Genomic DNA, 15,084 nt, shown 5'->3' on the forward strand with positions numbered 1-15,084 from the left:
CACTATACAAATGCAGATACAGAAATTGAATGAAGTGTAAAATGTTTCAGTAATCTGTTTCACAGAACATGCCATCATGTGAGCTTGCTTCTGTGCTGTAGTTTCTGTCCCTGAGACAAATTGTTCTCTGGAGCAAAACCAGATAAATATAAACTTGTGCGCATCCCTCTTAATCGGTTGCAGGATAGAATTTGATAGAGTTTGTTGACTTTTCTTTCACTTTCAATCATGTCATGCGTTTGCCTACATGGCTTTGGCCTTGAACACTTTTAATGGCCATTAGCTGGACTCTCTGAGTTAAGACAGGCTTGATAATCTTAGCACGATACGCAGTTTCCAAACAAACACGTTTTTTACTGTTAGATAAATGAATATTGTTGGGAGGGTTTTCTGCTGCAGGGTTATAATGACAGTAACAATATATTGCATAGCTTCTGCAATATACATTATACACAAGAGCCTTTATTCAGCGACTACCAGACTAATCCCACCTACATAAACTGAGACTTGACATTATTGAAGGTACTTTTCCTCTGCCTGTCACCAGAGCAGTGACGGGACTTTACAGTGATGATATCGCAAAAACAAATGAAAATGTATTGTCTGTGGAAACATTTCTGCCCTTGGACCCTGAGGATTTGATTGACTTTTGCAGAAGAGAGCACTTCCTATTGGAACAGCCGAGGAGCGCTGGCGGCCAGTCAGTGTTACAGGAACAGCCTTGTGATCTTGTTAATGGTTACCGTTAGTCCTGTGTAAAGACAGGAAGTTGTTGGGAAACTCAAACAGTTCACAGCCTTCGAATGGTGCTTATATTGCCCTGCTGCTTTGACCCCCCCCCCCCCCCCCGCGGTCTGGAAATGGCTCAGGTGAGCATGGAAAAAAACATGATCAACGGTTGAGCTGTGATTATGAAATTGCTCTCACTGTGTTTTGCCTTAGTTTAAACAACCACAGCAGCTTACTGGCTACAAAGTCTATCTGTGCATTACTTTTATGCATTTAGGTTTCAGAAGTACATTTTAAGGGACTATAGTAAGAGTCTCCTGATATATAATAAAACTACCGTATTGTGTTTTATTTAACATTAATATGGACTGGAGTTTTGATGACACTTAAAACCATAGATCCCACTACAAAAAGCTACTTTTTTGTCCTGACAAGAAATTAATTGTCTCTCATTGAAAACTTCCTCCACTCTAAACATTACTTCATGTGTCTGCTTCCCTCTTTGACCTTTAACCCAATTACTTATGTGACAAGGTAGGGGGAATGTTCAGGTATGAGATATGGGTTAGTGACTGGGCTTAATAAAATAGCACAAATTCTTTCATATTTTATCAAAGAGCCTTAGTTTTATTTATTATTTGGTTGTCAGTATGACTGATGTCTGACTTCCTATAAAGGAGGGACTTTGAGGGTTGTATTGTGGTGTTCTTCTCTTTCCTTGGTTGGAATCATTGCCAGAAGGTAGATCTGGATAATGAACCACGCCTCAAAGGGCGAGTTTGAGCTCCTCACAATTATTTTACTTTCTTCCTCGTACACAGACACACATAGACATACACATACACATACACACACACACACCCCACACACACGCACATACACATAAAAATCCACACACACAACTGTTCTTTAAAAAGTCTCTGATCTTGCTTGACCTAACTAGAACAAATCTCATGAGGATGACATTTCTGATATGTGGATAAGTGGAAGGTTTGATGAGTTGAGCCTTGTTTTCCAAAACGTGTCTGTGCTTGAGTTGCACTCTGCTCCCGCTGTGTTTGTGTGTATGTAGGAGACTGTGTGCACGTTGGTCCCTTTCATGCTTGTTTGGCTCAGGGGGAGTGGTTAAGTTTGACGTCACTCACTACGGAGTGTCACACCATTCTCAACACAAAGTGACTTCCTCTTTAGCAGCACATTCATACAGCAACAGTTTTCTTTCAGGCAGTATGCTGAGAAGGACTCTGACTTTAACCAGCACTGAAACTCGTCTTGGACTACACCTTTTAGAATGTTGTATCTTCTTAAGTGTTTAATTTTGAACTCCTCAGCCTTTATGGCTTGAAACCAGTATTTATTTTAAAGGATAAAAGGAGCTTTGGGTGTTTTTTTTACCCGTTACGTAGGAAATGCCTACGGTCAGTAGGTATATGAGTTTCCGTTCATCTAAGCGATTTAAAACGACCAGGTAAGATGCTCTTTGTTTTTGTTTGTCTTTAGTATTCTTACTTTGTTGTTGTTATTTACTTGAGATTGCGGCTTCTCTCAAACAGTGTCACGCTGTGTGTACTGTGTTGTCGTTAACATAATTTACAGGTGTAGGTGCATGTCAGTAGAATTGAGCTGACTATGTGTTCTCTTGATGAATCTGTGGTTGTGTGTTACATTTTCTCGGTCAAGGACAGGCCGCAGCCGTCAGAAGATCACATCGGCTCTAGTAAATCTTGTTTATGAGACATTTTGGTTTTTACACTATGGCCAGTTTTGAGAGTATGAGCCTTTGTTAACCAGCGTGTAAAAGCGTCATGGAGGAGTTATCACAGCCATAGGAGTGATGCAACATATCAATGAATTCATGATTCCCAACAAGTATTTTTGCCAACCCTAAGCCTTTTCAAATTTGTAGAAATAAAGGTGATATGAAGTCTATTGAATATTAAAAGGGAAGCGCAGACTGTTGCAGGCGTATGTGCAGAGACTGAACTTGAATTTAAATTAGTGACATTTCTAAGATGATGTTGATTTCCTCCCCGTCTCCTGTTCAGCTTTGCGCTGAGCTGTGGTCAAGTTGTTTGCTCGCTGTGAAGCGTCTGTGGGTTATGTCCTTTGCACTGTGTCTTGAAGTTAGGTTTCTAAACTGGTTAAGCGTTTCACTGTGCTTTCAGGTGCTCCGTTTGGGACTTTATGTATTTCTAATATTCACATAGTGATGGAGCTTTGTGTAATTGTGCCTTTATTATGTCAGTTCCTTGCAGTAACACCTTTGCATAAGCAAATGAAAATGGATTGTACAATAAGAAAGCACATTTAGCATGTTACTTTATCTGTTGTTTTTTCTCTTTTCTCTCTTTCTCCATGTTCAGCAGCTACCCAGTAGACGGCAGCGGTGGCGGGCTGCCAGACAAAGTGAAGAAAAGCAGGAGTAGCTCGAGCAATGGCAGCATCAAGAAGATGGAGACGAAGAAAGCCCTTAGCCTGGAGGCAGCCCAGATGGAGATCAACAAACAGCACAAAACCCTCCTCAGACAAGTAGCCGTCAGGTAGGACCAATGGGAATGTTTGACGTACGTGGGGTTAAAACTTAAAACAGTTTTTACTGTTAAAATAATCCACCATCATGATGACCCACTTTTCTGTAAAATACTTATCCATCAATATATTTAAAGGTCAAGACATGGTGTGACAGTGGCCTCTACATCCACTTGGTTCACTTTAAAATGCTTAAAATCTCACAAATGACGTAGCGGAGACTCTCGGAGGCTATTCTGAACATGCATCACAAGACCCGACTCGGCTCTCAGCTGCTGTTCAGTCGTCACACACACACACACACACAGACACACACATATGACTTCACAGCCGGTGCAGCCTGCTGGTTTTCTCACATGATTGTATGATTCAGTGCGTGGTACAGATCTGGGATATTAGCTGGGGTGAAGAGTTGTCTTCATCCCCTGCTGCTTGTTACGTGACGCTGTGAAGACCCAGCTATTTTTTGTAAAGAACACTTTAAAAATAGGCATTGTCCACACTTCCAATTCACTGTAGTAGTAGTACAACTGCCAAGGATGTCTGAGAAAGATGTACACACAAATTGACTGGCTAATGGAGGATATGCTTGTGACATCACACTACCACAAATATCTGTGTAAAGATGCTGAGCTGAAGAGAACTGTTAGCTTCTTGTCTCAGTCAAAGAACAACAAACAGTTGTGTGACTTCTCTGTACGGTTTTGATGCAAATCATAGAAATTAATCATGAATCAAACAAAGCTTAGGTTTGTTTTTAACTACACTTTGACTTCATCTTAATTTGGTTTGTAGGATCAGACACAAATGTCTTGTGATGCTCTACTGTAGTCGCTCTGGTTTCATTATATTTACACATAAGTATAGCTGACCTGAATGCATTTAAACTTCAACATCCAATCAGCATTGATAATCTGTATTTATTTATTTTTCAATCTATTATGAATTAGCATTTGTTGTTGTTGTTTCTTTATCTATCTACAGAAAACTGACTCATTCATTGTGTGAAACCTTTCCATTTCCTTTTGACCCTTTTGGCCAATCAGGGGAAGTGATAGTTTTGCCACATGACAGTGCTAAAAATGAACATCATGTACTGCACTGAGTTGTGCAGTCGTGTCGGTAACGTCTCACATTAACACACCTCTGTTGAAACCCAACACTGCCTGTAAACTGACAGCTGTGTCTCGTGCCCCTGCAGATCGCAGACGTTCGATGTCGACAACAGAGGCTTCGAGAAGACTGAAGGCACGGGCACACAAAGTGTAAGTCCACCTTAAATGTCACTTAGATGTTTAAAGAACTAGATTACAGACCTGGGTGGTACCTAAAGTACACCATAGTGTGTGTTGTTTAGTGAATGGGTGTGTGTGGGCGGTTTAAAGTAGAGCAGGGACTTTATGGAAAGTTACTCCTGAGCCAATAAGAACCTGCTTGTTTTTTCAAATGCCTTGATTGTTGCTTTCATTTTCAGGAAATTAAATATTCTTAAATTTTCCTTTTTTACAGAGTTTTATTAAGCACAACAAGACATTCCACAAGTTGTTTCCTCACATTCCTGAGAGTGAAGACTTGATACATGGTAGGTAAAGAAAAGTGAAAGAGGGGAAAGAACGGATCCAGTGAACGATCCACCTTAAACTCATTTTTGGTGCTCCCCTCTTTTCCCAGCATACATCTGTGCCCTGCAAAAGGAAGTGCCCTACCATGGTCGACTGTACATCACAGACACCCATGCCTGTTTCTACTCTTCAGTCTTACTCAAGGACACAAAGGTAAACAGCCTCAGGCTTTGTCCTTCATACCTTTTTAAGCTGAAGTTTGATTTGATTGGTTTCTAAGCTCGACCTTTTCTCTGCACTCCTCTCTTGCAGGTAGTGATTCCAGTTTCCTGCATTCACATAGTGAAGAAGCAGAACACAGCTCTACTGGTGCCCAACGCCTTGTCCATCCGCACCAGTGAAAGAGACAAGGTAGGTTTTTCTATCCTTCAGTGTCCCACAGCCAGTAACTGACATTTGATTGTATTAATTCAGACAAAGTGGATTTAATGCTTCAAGTTTGCCAGCAGAGCAGACAGCTAATATTCAAATTCTTTGTTGCTCTCATTGCTCAGTACTTGTTCGTGTCGCTGCGGAACAGAGAATCATGTTACCAGCTGCTGCGATCAGTCTGTCCTCAGATAGAGGTGAGTGTCTCTGTTCAAATGCTGCACACAGGATCCTAATATATTCAAAATGTTCAGAGTATCTGGTAAATCTTCAGATTAAAACCTACAATTTACAGTCAGATTATAAAATGATAAGCATAGGGTGTATCAATTCAGATTCCAAGTTTAGACTAATCCATTCTCATGACAATCTCTTGTTCAGAAAATGCCAATGGAGGCATCAGAAATCTTTGGTGTAACCCTGTTTATATTGCTTAAGTGTTTAAGAGTATGTAGATGATAGGTTACCAGAACTAAAGATAACATGTTATTTAACATTCTTGTGAATTGTATTGGCTGACACACATGTAAATTTTCTCTGTTACAGGACGGTAGCACAAATAGTAGCCCCATCTTCTCCTCAGCTGAGACCAGCTTTGATAAGAGCAAACTTGTGGTAAGAGGCCTCCTCTACTTTTTACAAAATTAGATAACCTTCATAGAGTTGCCTTGGGAGAGCAAAGGGAAATAGTTATCCAACAAATATATATTTGAGCCCATATAATGCAATTTTGTATAGATCTAAATTAAGGGAATAGCCACTTGTGACCAGAAATATGATTTTTTTTTTTTTTTTTTTTTTTTATTATTATTTTTTTTAAAACTGCCTTTGACGTTGTGTGTTTTTCCTTTGTCTCTGTACAGAACTCCAGTCTGTCAAGTCTGGATGATGGCTTCGACCAGTTTGATGGTTCTGTGTCTCAGTCTTTACCTGACCAGCCTCTGTATAAACCATACCCAGGTAAGGGGTCCACACAAAATGTCATTCCTTCATAGTTCATGTACGTGTTCAGCACCAAGTAATAAATGAGGCCTTGACACTTTGCTTTGTTGTGTCTTTCTTCTTCTACAGAGGCCGTGCCTAATGGAAATGGCTCTGCATTCAGGAGCGTGCACATGCAGCAGAGTGATAGCTCGTCTTCAGAGGAGCTGTCAGTGTCAGGTAACGACACACACACACACACCAACACACACACACACACACACAAGCGCAGTACACAGGGTTGCGAGTTGACATTTGTTTCCATCTATATCTTTTAAAACTTACAGACTCAGTGAAGCAGATGGTAGAGCAGATAAACAAACCATTTAAAGTATTTAAACAGTTATAATGTAGCATGTGTTTGATCTCTCAATAAATATATTAACTTCTTGCAGCCTTGATATTCCTGCTATGTTTACATTTACATTTCTTTTTCCAGGTTCAGGTGGATCATGGGTTTGGACTATGACAGAAAAGGCCAAGTGCCTGCTGGTTCAGAGAGAGGCCAGCACCCTCAACACTCTACTCTTCATTTACTTGATTTTGTGAGTAGCAACTCTTGACCTTTATTATTTATTTTCCTCTCTCTCTCATCTGTTCTTCCCCTTTTTCTTCCTTTTAATCCAGTGCCTTGTCTTCCTATGTGCTAATCTAAATCGACCTCTCACTCTCAAAGTCACACTCCTTGAAGGAAAGGTATTTCAGAAACCTGTCCTGGTAGTTACGAACAAGGTGATCTAGTTCGGTCTCATTGCATAAAACAAATCTAAGGTTGCCGATTGTATTTTCAACCAGTTAAATTTAGACAAAGGCTTTTTGGTCTACTTTCGATAAGGCCTCTAGACTGAGGGCAGTAAACTGTCAACTTTATTGGCAGCGCAGTTCATTGATGAGGTTTAACTTGCAGTGTTAGCTGCCAGTAAAAGAACCATATAAACATGTGTTCATCAGCTATTGTTGGTTTTCCACACCTGCTATAAACTGAGCGTATTCACTTCTGTCCCTGGAAATGAGAATTGAACTAAAGGAGAATTGTCATGTGCTGCAGGGTTGTGCTGCTGCTGCTGTCCTCAGGCTACATCGGTTTGCGTATCGTGGCTCTGGAGGAACAGCTGACTTCCCTCGGGGCGCTGCCGGAGTTCACTTTACAGAGCAGGTAAGACTTCATCTCCTCTGATTTCATTCTCTTTATTCTTTATTGCTCTGCACACATAAAACGTGAGGCGTCTTACATAAAACGCCTCACATAAGAAGCCTGCCGAAGACATTACAAAGCAATGCGGCCTCACAGCTACACCATGCCATGGAAAAACAAGTACAAAGAAGTGGGCTGTATTTGTGCCCCTGTGTTCAAAAGAGGTCAAAAGAAGATTAACCCATTTGTCAGTTACCATGACACATGAATTTAAGTGGCTTGAGGAACAGGATGTTGCAATGACACTTCTAGTTTGCTTACCATCAACACAAGAGGAAACGACCTGCACATACAAGCTGCAGTTTCAAGGAGTTTAAGAGGTTTTGCTTAAATAGGGAAGCTACAAAATTGCAATAATATTGTTTTATGTGTTAAATGTATCTGCAGAATGTAGTTATCAAATTCATCCACTGATCCATACAGCTTATCCCTAGAGGGCTGCACGAGGGGAGGGGGGGCCTTGAGCAATTTGAAGCTGTCAGCTTCAAATGAATATTCCTTTCATTCTGCTGTTTGCCCTGTTGCATGTCTGGCTGTGTTGTCCTTCAAGGAAACGGGGCATATTGAATTCCTGTAAAAGGTGTTGCCTCGCTGCCACGTAATTAATCTAGCAGCGTTTAGTTAGGCGTGTAAACTTAGTTCTGACCTGTTTCTCTCTGCTCCTCCTACAGGTCCCGCCAAGACACATAACACTCAGCGACTGAAGGAGAGATTGGTTGACTTATGACTGGAGGACACTTTGGCCTTTCCCCAGCAGAACCCAGCGGGAGAACTCCAATGTACTCGCACTATTCTTCCAACACGGCCTGTCCTGCTGGCTCGAGGAAGAGTGGCCGACCCGTGCAATTCCCAAGACGACTTGTCAACTTGAAGGGCTAAACTGGCTCCTGCTGCAGTAAACACAAGAGAACGTGCAGCGACTTGAGTCCCACCGAACCAAACACATACACACACTGCCTGGCTGCAGCGTGTCTGTCATTCATACCAAAGCCGGTTTTTAATTTAGCATGGTGCCACACTAGCCAAGTTTGAGGGGAACTTTCCTGACAGAAACTGTTTCACATCTGGGAACTTGTGTAGCTCTTTGTCCTTCATAGGTTCTCTTCACCTTGAGCATGCAGTCTGAACAGGGCTATACCAGTCAGCATTAGCCCGTTGTAGCGCTTAGTTTTGCACCTCCACAGAGGAGCCATAGTGCTATGCGTAGCCAAAGATGCACACAGTGCACATCTATTGCATGAGTGCACAGAGATGACTTGACTTTCTGTTTCCTATTATCTTATTTAACTTTCCATCTATCATCAGTATAACTCTCTGTTTGGAATTGGGTACTTCTCTTCGACTGGCTCTTAATCAGCTGTGGGTTGAAATGTTAGAAACAGACATTTCTAATTGGGGTCAACCTGCAGAGGCTGGGTTCTCTCCTGATGGTCTTCCCCTCTCTCTCTTTCACCAATCAGCAATGATTGCAGTATTAGTTTCCTCATCGTTGGCATGATTTAAATGTATTTAGTGATCAATGCTGAGAGGTAATTCTTTTCTCCAGTCTCTACTGGACGAATGCATCATCAGTGCACCAATATTTCGTACAACAGGCCACGAGGAGGTCGTCTCAGATGCAACGATGTGTTTTGGTGTACGACTTTTCTACGACTTTGGTCTTTTAAAAGGTAGACGTGAAGACGTCTGTTCATGTCCTGTCTGCCATGACTCGGTAACCATGTTGTGTTCAAGTACAAACCTCTCTTTTGGACAGGCCTCTTGAGGACCAAGTGGCCATTCTAGAATTATCAGATTATTTATAGTAGCACCAATAATTTATTTCTGATGTTCATGCATGTGTCTTCAATATCGACACTTGACTGAAAGTGTTGGTACGTTCTCGCTCTCGTCACCGAGAGGAGGATTTACAACCGCACCTGCTGCAAGGTCCAAGTTTTCATCAGCAAAAAAACGAGTGGTCCCAAAAAGAAATTTCAATATGCAACAAATGATTATGCATGGCAAAATGTTATTTAACTGTGTGTCGTTTTTAAATGGAGCTTGATGTAATTGGGGATAAATTGTGCAAGAAGAAGGAAAAAGAAACAAACCAACGTGAGCGAAAGTAACGGCTCAAGCGAGCGAGCGCACTTTATAAAAAAAAAAAATTATTGTGTTGTGCCTGTCACTGTCCATGATGGCGTGTGTGGAATAAGAAGAAATGGCAACGCTGGCGTTCTGTGGTGTCTGACGGTGCTAAGACCTTTTTTAAATAGTTTTCACTCAGGGGTGGTGGGCACTACCTGCCGTGTGGTTTTAGGTTGTCATCTCCTCCTTTTGCCGTTTCCATGTGCGGTGCTCATGATGTGGCTCACACTCCAAATGGGCTGTGGTGGTTTCTCAAACGTCTCTTTTTAAGAAAAGACACTTTATTTGATTTGAGATTTGACTTGACTAATTGTGTGTTTGGCTTCTTAGAATGCTTTTTCTTGCTCCCCCTTTTCAACTGACCTAAAAGTGCATATCTTCACCACCTCTCAAAGATTTTACATCACTCCTTTTGACCAGGGGTGACAGGCAGGTGTACTTTTCTTACACCCTGTTTCACAAGAGTCACATTCATAATGATTCGCTAAGGTTTTGTCAACATGCCACATAGAGTACTGTCAGTTCTTATGTTTGCCCACCAGGGGGCAGCGCACATCCACTGTTCTCATGGGCTCAATGCAAGAATTTCATTGAGAGCAGTTCTTGTGTAGTTTTGCACTATTCAAAGTGTTGTAAATAATTTTGTATCAGTTGTTAATGTCCTTAATTCTACTATGGTCCTATATATATTTATTTGCATTGTGTAATTCAAAGTGATCTCTGTGAGACGACTTTGTTATTGTTGAAAATAAATCAAATGTTGCAGAGTAAATAATAAACTGTGTTTGACCTTTTATTCTGTTCCTACGAAAGTTGATCAACAGAAGTTTTTCGAGTGACAAAAAAACGTGAGTCATAACAGTCAGTCAGGGTTTTTTCCGTTTTGAGGAAATAGTGATGATGCATTTAGTGATTTAAGGGCCGATGAGCACAAAGTAGTTAGGACTTTGGGTGGAACATTTTACATTTACTCAAGTTTATACAAAAGCAGCCACAGCAAGACCAAACTCTAAATATTTAAATGTCTTATTCAATTGACAGATGGACAGAGCTGACTGCAAATTTGGCTTTGGATATTTGTATTGTTGCGTTATCACCTCTATAAAAGCCTCTTATTCCAAAAGCCTATTGTTTTCTGAGCTGATGAGAGGAGGTGAACTGTCATCTACCACCACAGTGTGTTTTACCTCCTATGTGACTGAACACCACCATCTAGTGGAGAATGTACACAGTGAAACATGCTACTCTCATAGACCATGCTGTATAAGGTTAATTCTGACGAAAGTGCCACTGCCAACCTTTCATCATCCAAGTATTGTTACAATGATTCTTCATGCATTTCCTCAGTCATTGTAATTCTATTATTTTTACTATTATTGTTCCCAAATCCAAACCATCATGGGCCTATTAAACTATATTTTCGGGTTTTGGTGTCTGTTCATCTGAATCTCTACCCTGGTAACATAAAACCCGAAATCAGCTGCTTTATCAATGACCTAAAGCAAAAAGAAGTGTTCTCTAAAGGCTGTAGTAAAGGTAAGAAATTAAACCACTCCTGAGTCTAAGATTTCACTTTATTCCATTCTATGCATGAATACAACAGCAGCTGCAGCTTCCATGGAAAGATCCTCGGAGCGAATCTGTGTGATTTGTCTTGTTCAGGTCTCCGGGTTATTTGAAGGAGCAGGTTCTGCAGCGGTTCTCTGGTAGGCACAGAGCTGAAACACGCCTGGAGGAGAGATTCAAGAATATATATTTTAACAGTATACATATTCATCCGCAAATATGAGTCATAAAGTTTCATTCTTAAATGACACATGCATTGTTTGAATAAAGTCCTTTTATTATTACATATGAGTGCTGTCAAGAAAAGGATAGCACAGTAGAAATGTTCTTACTTATTACTTCAGCTTCAGTCTTTGAAACTCACTCACAATAAACATAAGGTTCCAATGAAACTAAACACAGTAGATACCTGCTGCGAAGGCCAGGATGATGGCCACCCAGCCGATGATGTAGGACCAGGAGAAGCGCCAGTCCACGAAGCGTTTGCCAAAGAAAGTGACCGTCACTCCGGTGTAGATCGCCAGAGCCAACAGAGCCAGGAAACCTGAGCACAGAATAAAAACAAACATGAAACTGCACTTATACGTAAACTGCACTTTAAAGGTTTGCAGTAACATGTTCCATCAACAGATGGCACCAAATCTGACTGACAGCCTTATCACTGGTTTTCTTCTGACTCCAATTCAACCTCTGATGTAGAAAAGTCTAAATAAATAAAACTAGTCAACCCCTTAATGCCTGAATTAACTTCCAATTATATATAAAAAAAAATGTTGTGTTTTTGGCTTTTATACAGATGCTAAATTAATTGGAGGTTGTTAATTGCAATATAGCATATACAGTAGTAATCAAATTTCCCAGTCTCTGGTATGTAGATTGATTCTGCTTTTCTTGAAATTGAATAACAACATATGTTTCTGTAAAATCATTGCTGTTCCATCATCACAGCATTTCAGATAAAGCTTAATACCTCAAAATAACTTTGCTGCTCAGTCCCAAGGGGCTGGTACGTATTTTCCACTCCGACCACTAGGTGGCGGCAGAGTGCTTCCAATACCTTCCTTGGTATGTGTAGTATTTGCAACATCAGGCACAATCGTAACCTCGGTGGTATTAAGACCGGAATGGGGTTTGAGGCAAATTCCAGACATTCGTCCACAGGGGGTTTATAGAACACATAAAATACGTAGATTTTTTTAGAGAAAAATTAATATACAGATCACTTGCAAATACAAATTAGATATAGTCTATCATGAATGTCTCTAACCACCAGGTCGGCATGATGAAGTGCACGTTGTTACCTGACAGGACGAGGGCGATCCCCCCCGTGCGGACCCTCCGGTTCTTGGTTCCGTTGGTGAAGGCGGTGAGGCCGAGCACGACCCCGGCGAAGCAGCTCAGCACCGCCAGCAGCATGAAGGCCCGGGTGGCGTCCCAGAAGGCTGCAGACACACAGAGGTCAGAAACACACACAGACACACACATGCACAGTAGACCTGCTTTTACACTACATGTTGATATGTTGGTTTTGTGCTCATGCTGGTATTTGTCATTTTGTGTGTGAACCTACTTGATTCTCACTATATAATCACACAAACAATTAGTCCTTTTAAATACATATATTTGTATAAGTTCTTTTATCCTTTATATTTCTATATTTCTTATCTTTCTTTTATTTTTATTTAAATTTTATTCCCTTAATTTTTTTTTTACTTTTCCTTCATTCTCTTCTCTTTTTTTATCTTTCTTTTGTTTATTTAGTTAATTTTCCTTTTAATTGTCTTATCTTTCTCTAAATCTAACTTTTAGTTTTTTTTAAATCAGTCTTTTCTTTTCTTTTCACTTTTCATTTCATTTTGTGCTCTGCAGGATTTACTGTTTTCTGCACCAGTTTGATGACAGATTAGTTTTTATAATAATTCATATCCAAACTGGATTTGATGTGGATTGTATTGCTATGGTAACAATTGATAAGAATTAGAAGAATCAAAGCCACATGTTATTTTGTAAATGACTAAATCAGTAATTATCACTTAAACCTTCACATGGTGTCGCCTCAGGTCCTTCCCTTGTTCTGGAGAACTCACTCACCTACAGTTATGGTGTGGGCATGACATTTGTGGTTGATGCAGAACCTCCAGAGCCCCTGATTGGCTGAGCTCCCCGAGTAGCGGTACTGCATCCAGAAGTCGGTGGCCGTGGAGACGATGAGAAGCACCAGGGCGGCCACTCCGCAGAGCGTGCCCCCCCCTGCTAAAGTGTACAGCATGGTGGAAGAGCCGGGGGAAACAGTGTCCTCCTAAACATTCAGCAGCTGCTCGGGGGGGCGAGAGGAGACGATGTCAGAACGTGTCGGCGTCAAATATAAATTCATAAATTCACAAGTTCATTGAGCTGATTGACGGTTGTTGGTTCAAGTTCGGCCTGGAGTGAACTCCCTGAGGGCCTCACATGCATGAGGCCAGACTACTGAACATCTAGAGTCTAGAGTGTGTGTCGTGTCTGTACTAGATAACAACCTCACAGTTCACTTACACCTTCAGACAAGAGGAGATAAGAGAAGATAAATGAGAAAGGTTAAGATAAGATTCCACTTAATTATCAGATTTCTCTTGCCAAACTTGTCTTGCGTCCCAATACGTGTGTTCTTTCATATTAATGACAATGAAACCACAAAGCCAATACATATGCACACATCTTACATCACACACTATGATTCTATCACTGCGTTTAGCATTAAACTGCTGATCGGACACTTATTCTGCGTCACTTCCTGTCAGAAGTTGCAGTATTAAAGTTGTTTAGTCAAACGTCTCTGGTGGAAGATAATCACAATTGATCCACTGACAACAAATGAGTGATGCTCGACATGAATTTTAAAGGTCTTCTTGTTTTAGAATTCTGCACAAAGGACACAAAAAGTAACTGAGTCATTCGCTTCGCCAGCAAAGGACCTGAACCTGACCGCTGCAGGACGGTGACAATGAGCTTTGCCTCTCTGGCAGTTCAGGGGCCATTGTTCTCCACTAATTCCGCTGCGTGCACCGCAAAACTAATCCGGCACTGAACAACTGAGCTGTCAGCAGAGTCAGGCTGTCACCCAGCCAGCACACCTCTGATTGTGGAATCAGAGGTGTGCTGGCTTCACTCTGGACTTTAAAAAAAAACCACAGAATTCTAAAAAGCACATCCTAACTCCACCAGAACATCTGCGACCCTGAATGTGGCGTCGCAGGATTCTGAATTATGAACAACTGCATCTCAGGCCTGTGGTTGCACGGATAACTCCCAGTGTAGAAGCATCACAGACAGACCCCCCCCCCCCCCCCCCACACACACACACACACACACTTCATCTCTTCTTGTTGTAAAATATAAAAGTAGTATCTTCCTGGCAGTGCAGTAAATACAGGTCCTGTGTGTTTTCCAAGTTGTTGTTAAAAAGTCCTGGTACCTCTGGGTTGGCCGGTGTCTGTCCAGGGTCGCTGGTGGTATCTGTGTTGCGTATCCTTTTTAAGCCCTGAACCCCCTGGCTCTCATTGTCCACTTCACAAAAGAGGGAATGATCGAGCGCAGCATGTGGGCGATGCTAAATCCACCCCCCCCCCCCATGCACACACCTCTTCAGCCCACACACCCCCACACCCACCGAAAACACCCAACGCACATCCATCCCAACATCGTAGACTCTAAACTGTCAGTCCATCTCTTTGTCTCCTGCACGACCACTTCTCTTTTCCCTCAGTTGTTTTTTTTTTACCATATTCTTACTTAAAAGTATTTGACACCTACAGTAAGTGAATGATGATTTTATCTGTCAGTGGTTATGACCCCTCCCAGTTTAGCCCCAGTTTAGCCCCAGTTTAGCCACGTCAGGAGGACACAGCACAGCGCCTGGGAAAGGGAACAGGTGAAAGCAGAAAATAAGCATTTGTGTACTCTGCATTATTTGTCTGCAATTTA

The 15,084-nt window shown here is 41.4% G+C and overlaps 2 protein-coding genes across 3 annotated transcripts in view; one reads left to right on the top strand and one right to left on the bottom strand.

Moving 5' to 3' along the window:
* The window catches only part of si:zfos-943e10.1 (GRAM domain-containing protein 2B), a 15,043-nt gene extending 5,194 nt beyond the window's left edge, over positions 1–9,849 (top strand). The window contains exons 1-13 of one of the 2 annotated variants that reach the window (XM_062395423.1): positions 1,705–2,197; positions 3,093–3,269; positions 4,460–4,523; positions 4,768–4,840; positions 4,930–5,033; positions 5,133–5,231; positions 5,375–5,446; positions 5,796–5,864; positions 6,113–6,209; positions 6,321–6,410; positions 6,670–6,775; positions 7,279–7,386; positions 8,097–9,849. In XM_062395423.1, coding sequence (XP_062251407.1) covers positions 2,139–2,197; positions 3,093–3,269; positions 4,460–4,523; positions 4,768–4,840; positions 4,930–5,033; positions 5,133–5,231; positions 5,375–5,446; positions 5,796–5,864; positions 6,113–6,209; positions 6,321–6,410; positions 6,670–6,775; positions 7,279–7,386; positions 8,097–8,115 — 1,137 coding nt within the window. In that variant the 5' untranslated portion in view covers positions 1,705–2,138 and the 3' untranslated portion in view covers positions 8,116–9,849. Of the gene's footprint in view, positions 1–1,704; positions 2,198–3,092; positions 3,270–4,459; positions 4,524–4,767; positions 4,841–4,929; positions 5,034–5,132; positions 5,232–5,374; positions 5,447–5,795; positions 5,865–6,112; positions 6,210–6,320; positions 6,411–6,669; positions 6,776–7,278; positions 7,387–8,096 lie in introns of those variants that run through there. The other variant, XM_062395422.1, reaches the window with a different exon arrangement.
* A 1,262-nt stretch (positions 9,850–11,111) lies between these two features.
* lim2.2 (lens intrinsic membrane protein 2.2) lies at positions 11,112–14,697 on the bottom strand. The gene is made up of 5 exons (XM_062395927.1): positions 14,576–14,697; positions 13,213–13,435; positions 12,423–12,563; positions 11,531–11,665; positions 11,112–11,284 (listed from the first exon to the last, which is right to left on the bottom strand). Exons 2-5 carry the CDS (start codon positions 13,388–13,390, stop codon positions 11,214–11,216), a joined length of 525 nt encoding a protein of 174 aa, XP_062251911.1. The 5' UTR covers positions 13,391–13,435; positions 14,576–14,697; the 3' UTR covers positions 11,112–11,213.
* Positions 14,698–15,084: the final 387 nt, after the last annotated feature.

Source organism: Platichthys flesus, chromosome 9, assembly GCF_949316205.1.
Source record: "Platichthys flesus chromosome 9, fPlaFle2.1, whole genome shotgun sequence".
NCBI classification, from domain to species: domain Eukaryota; kingdom Metazoa; phylum Chordata; class Actinopteri; order Pleuronectiformes; family Pleuronectidae; genus Platichthys; species Platichthys flesus.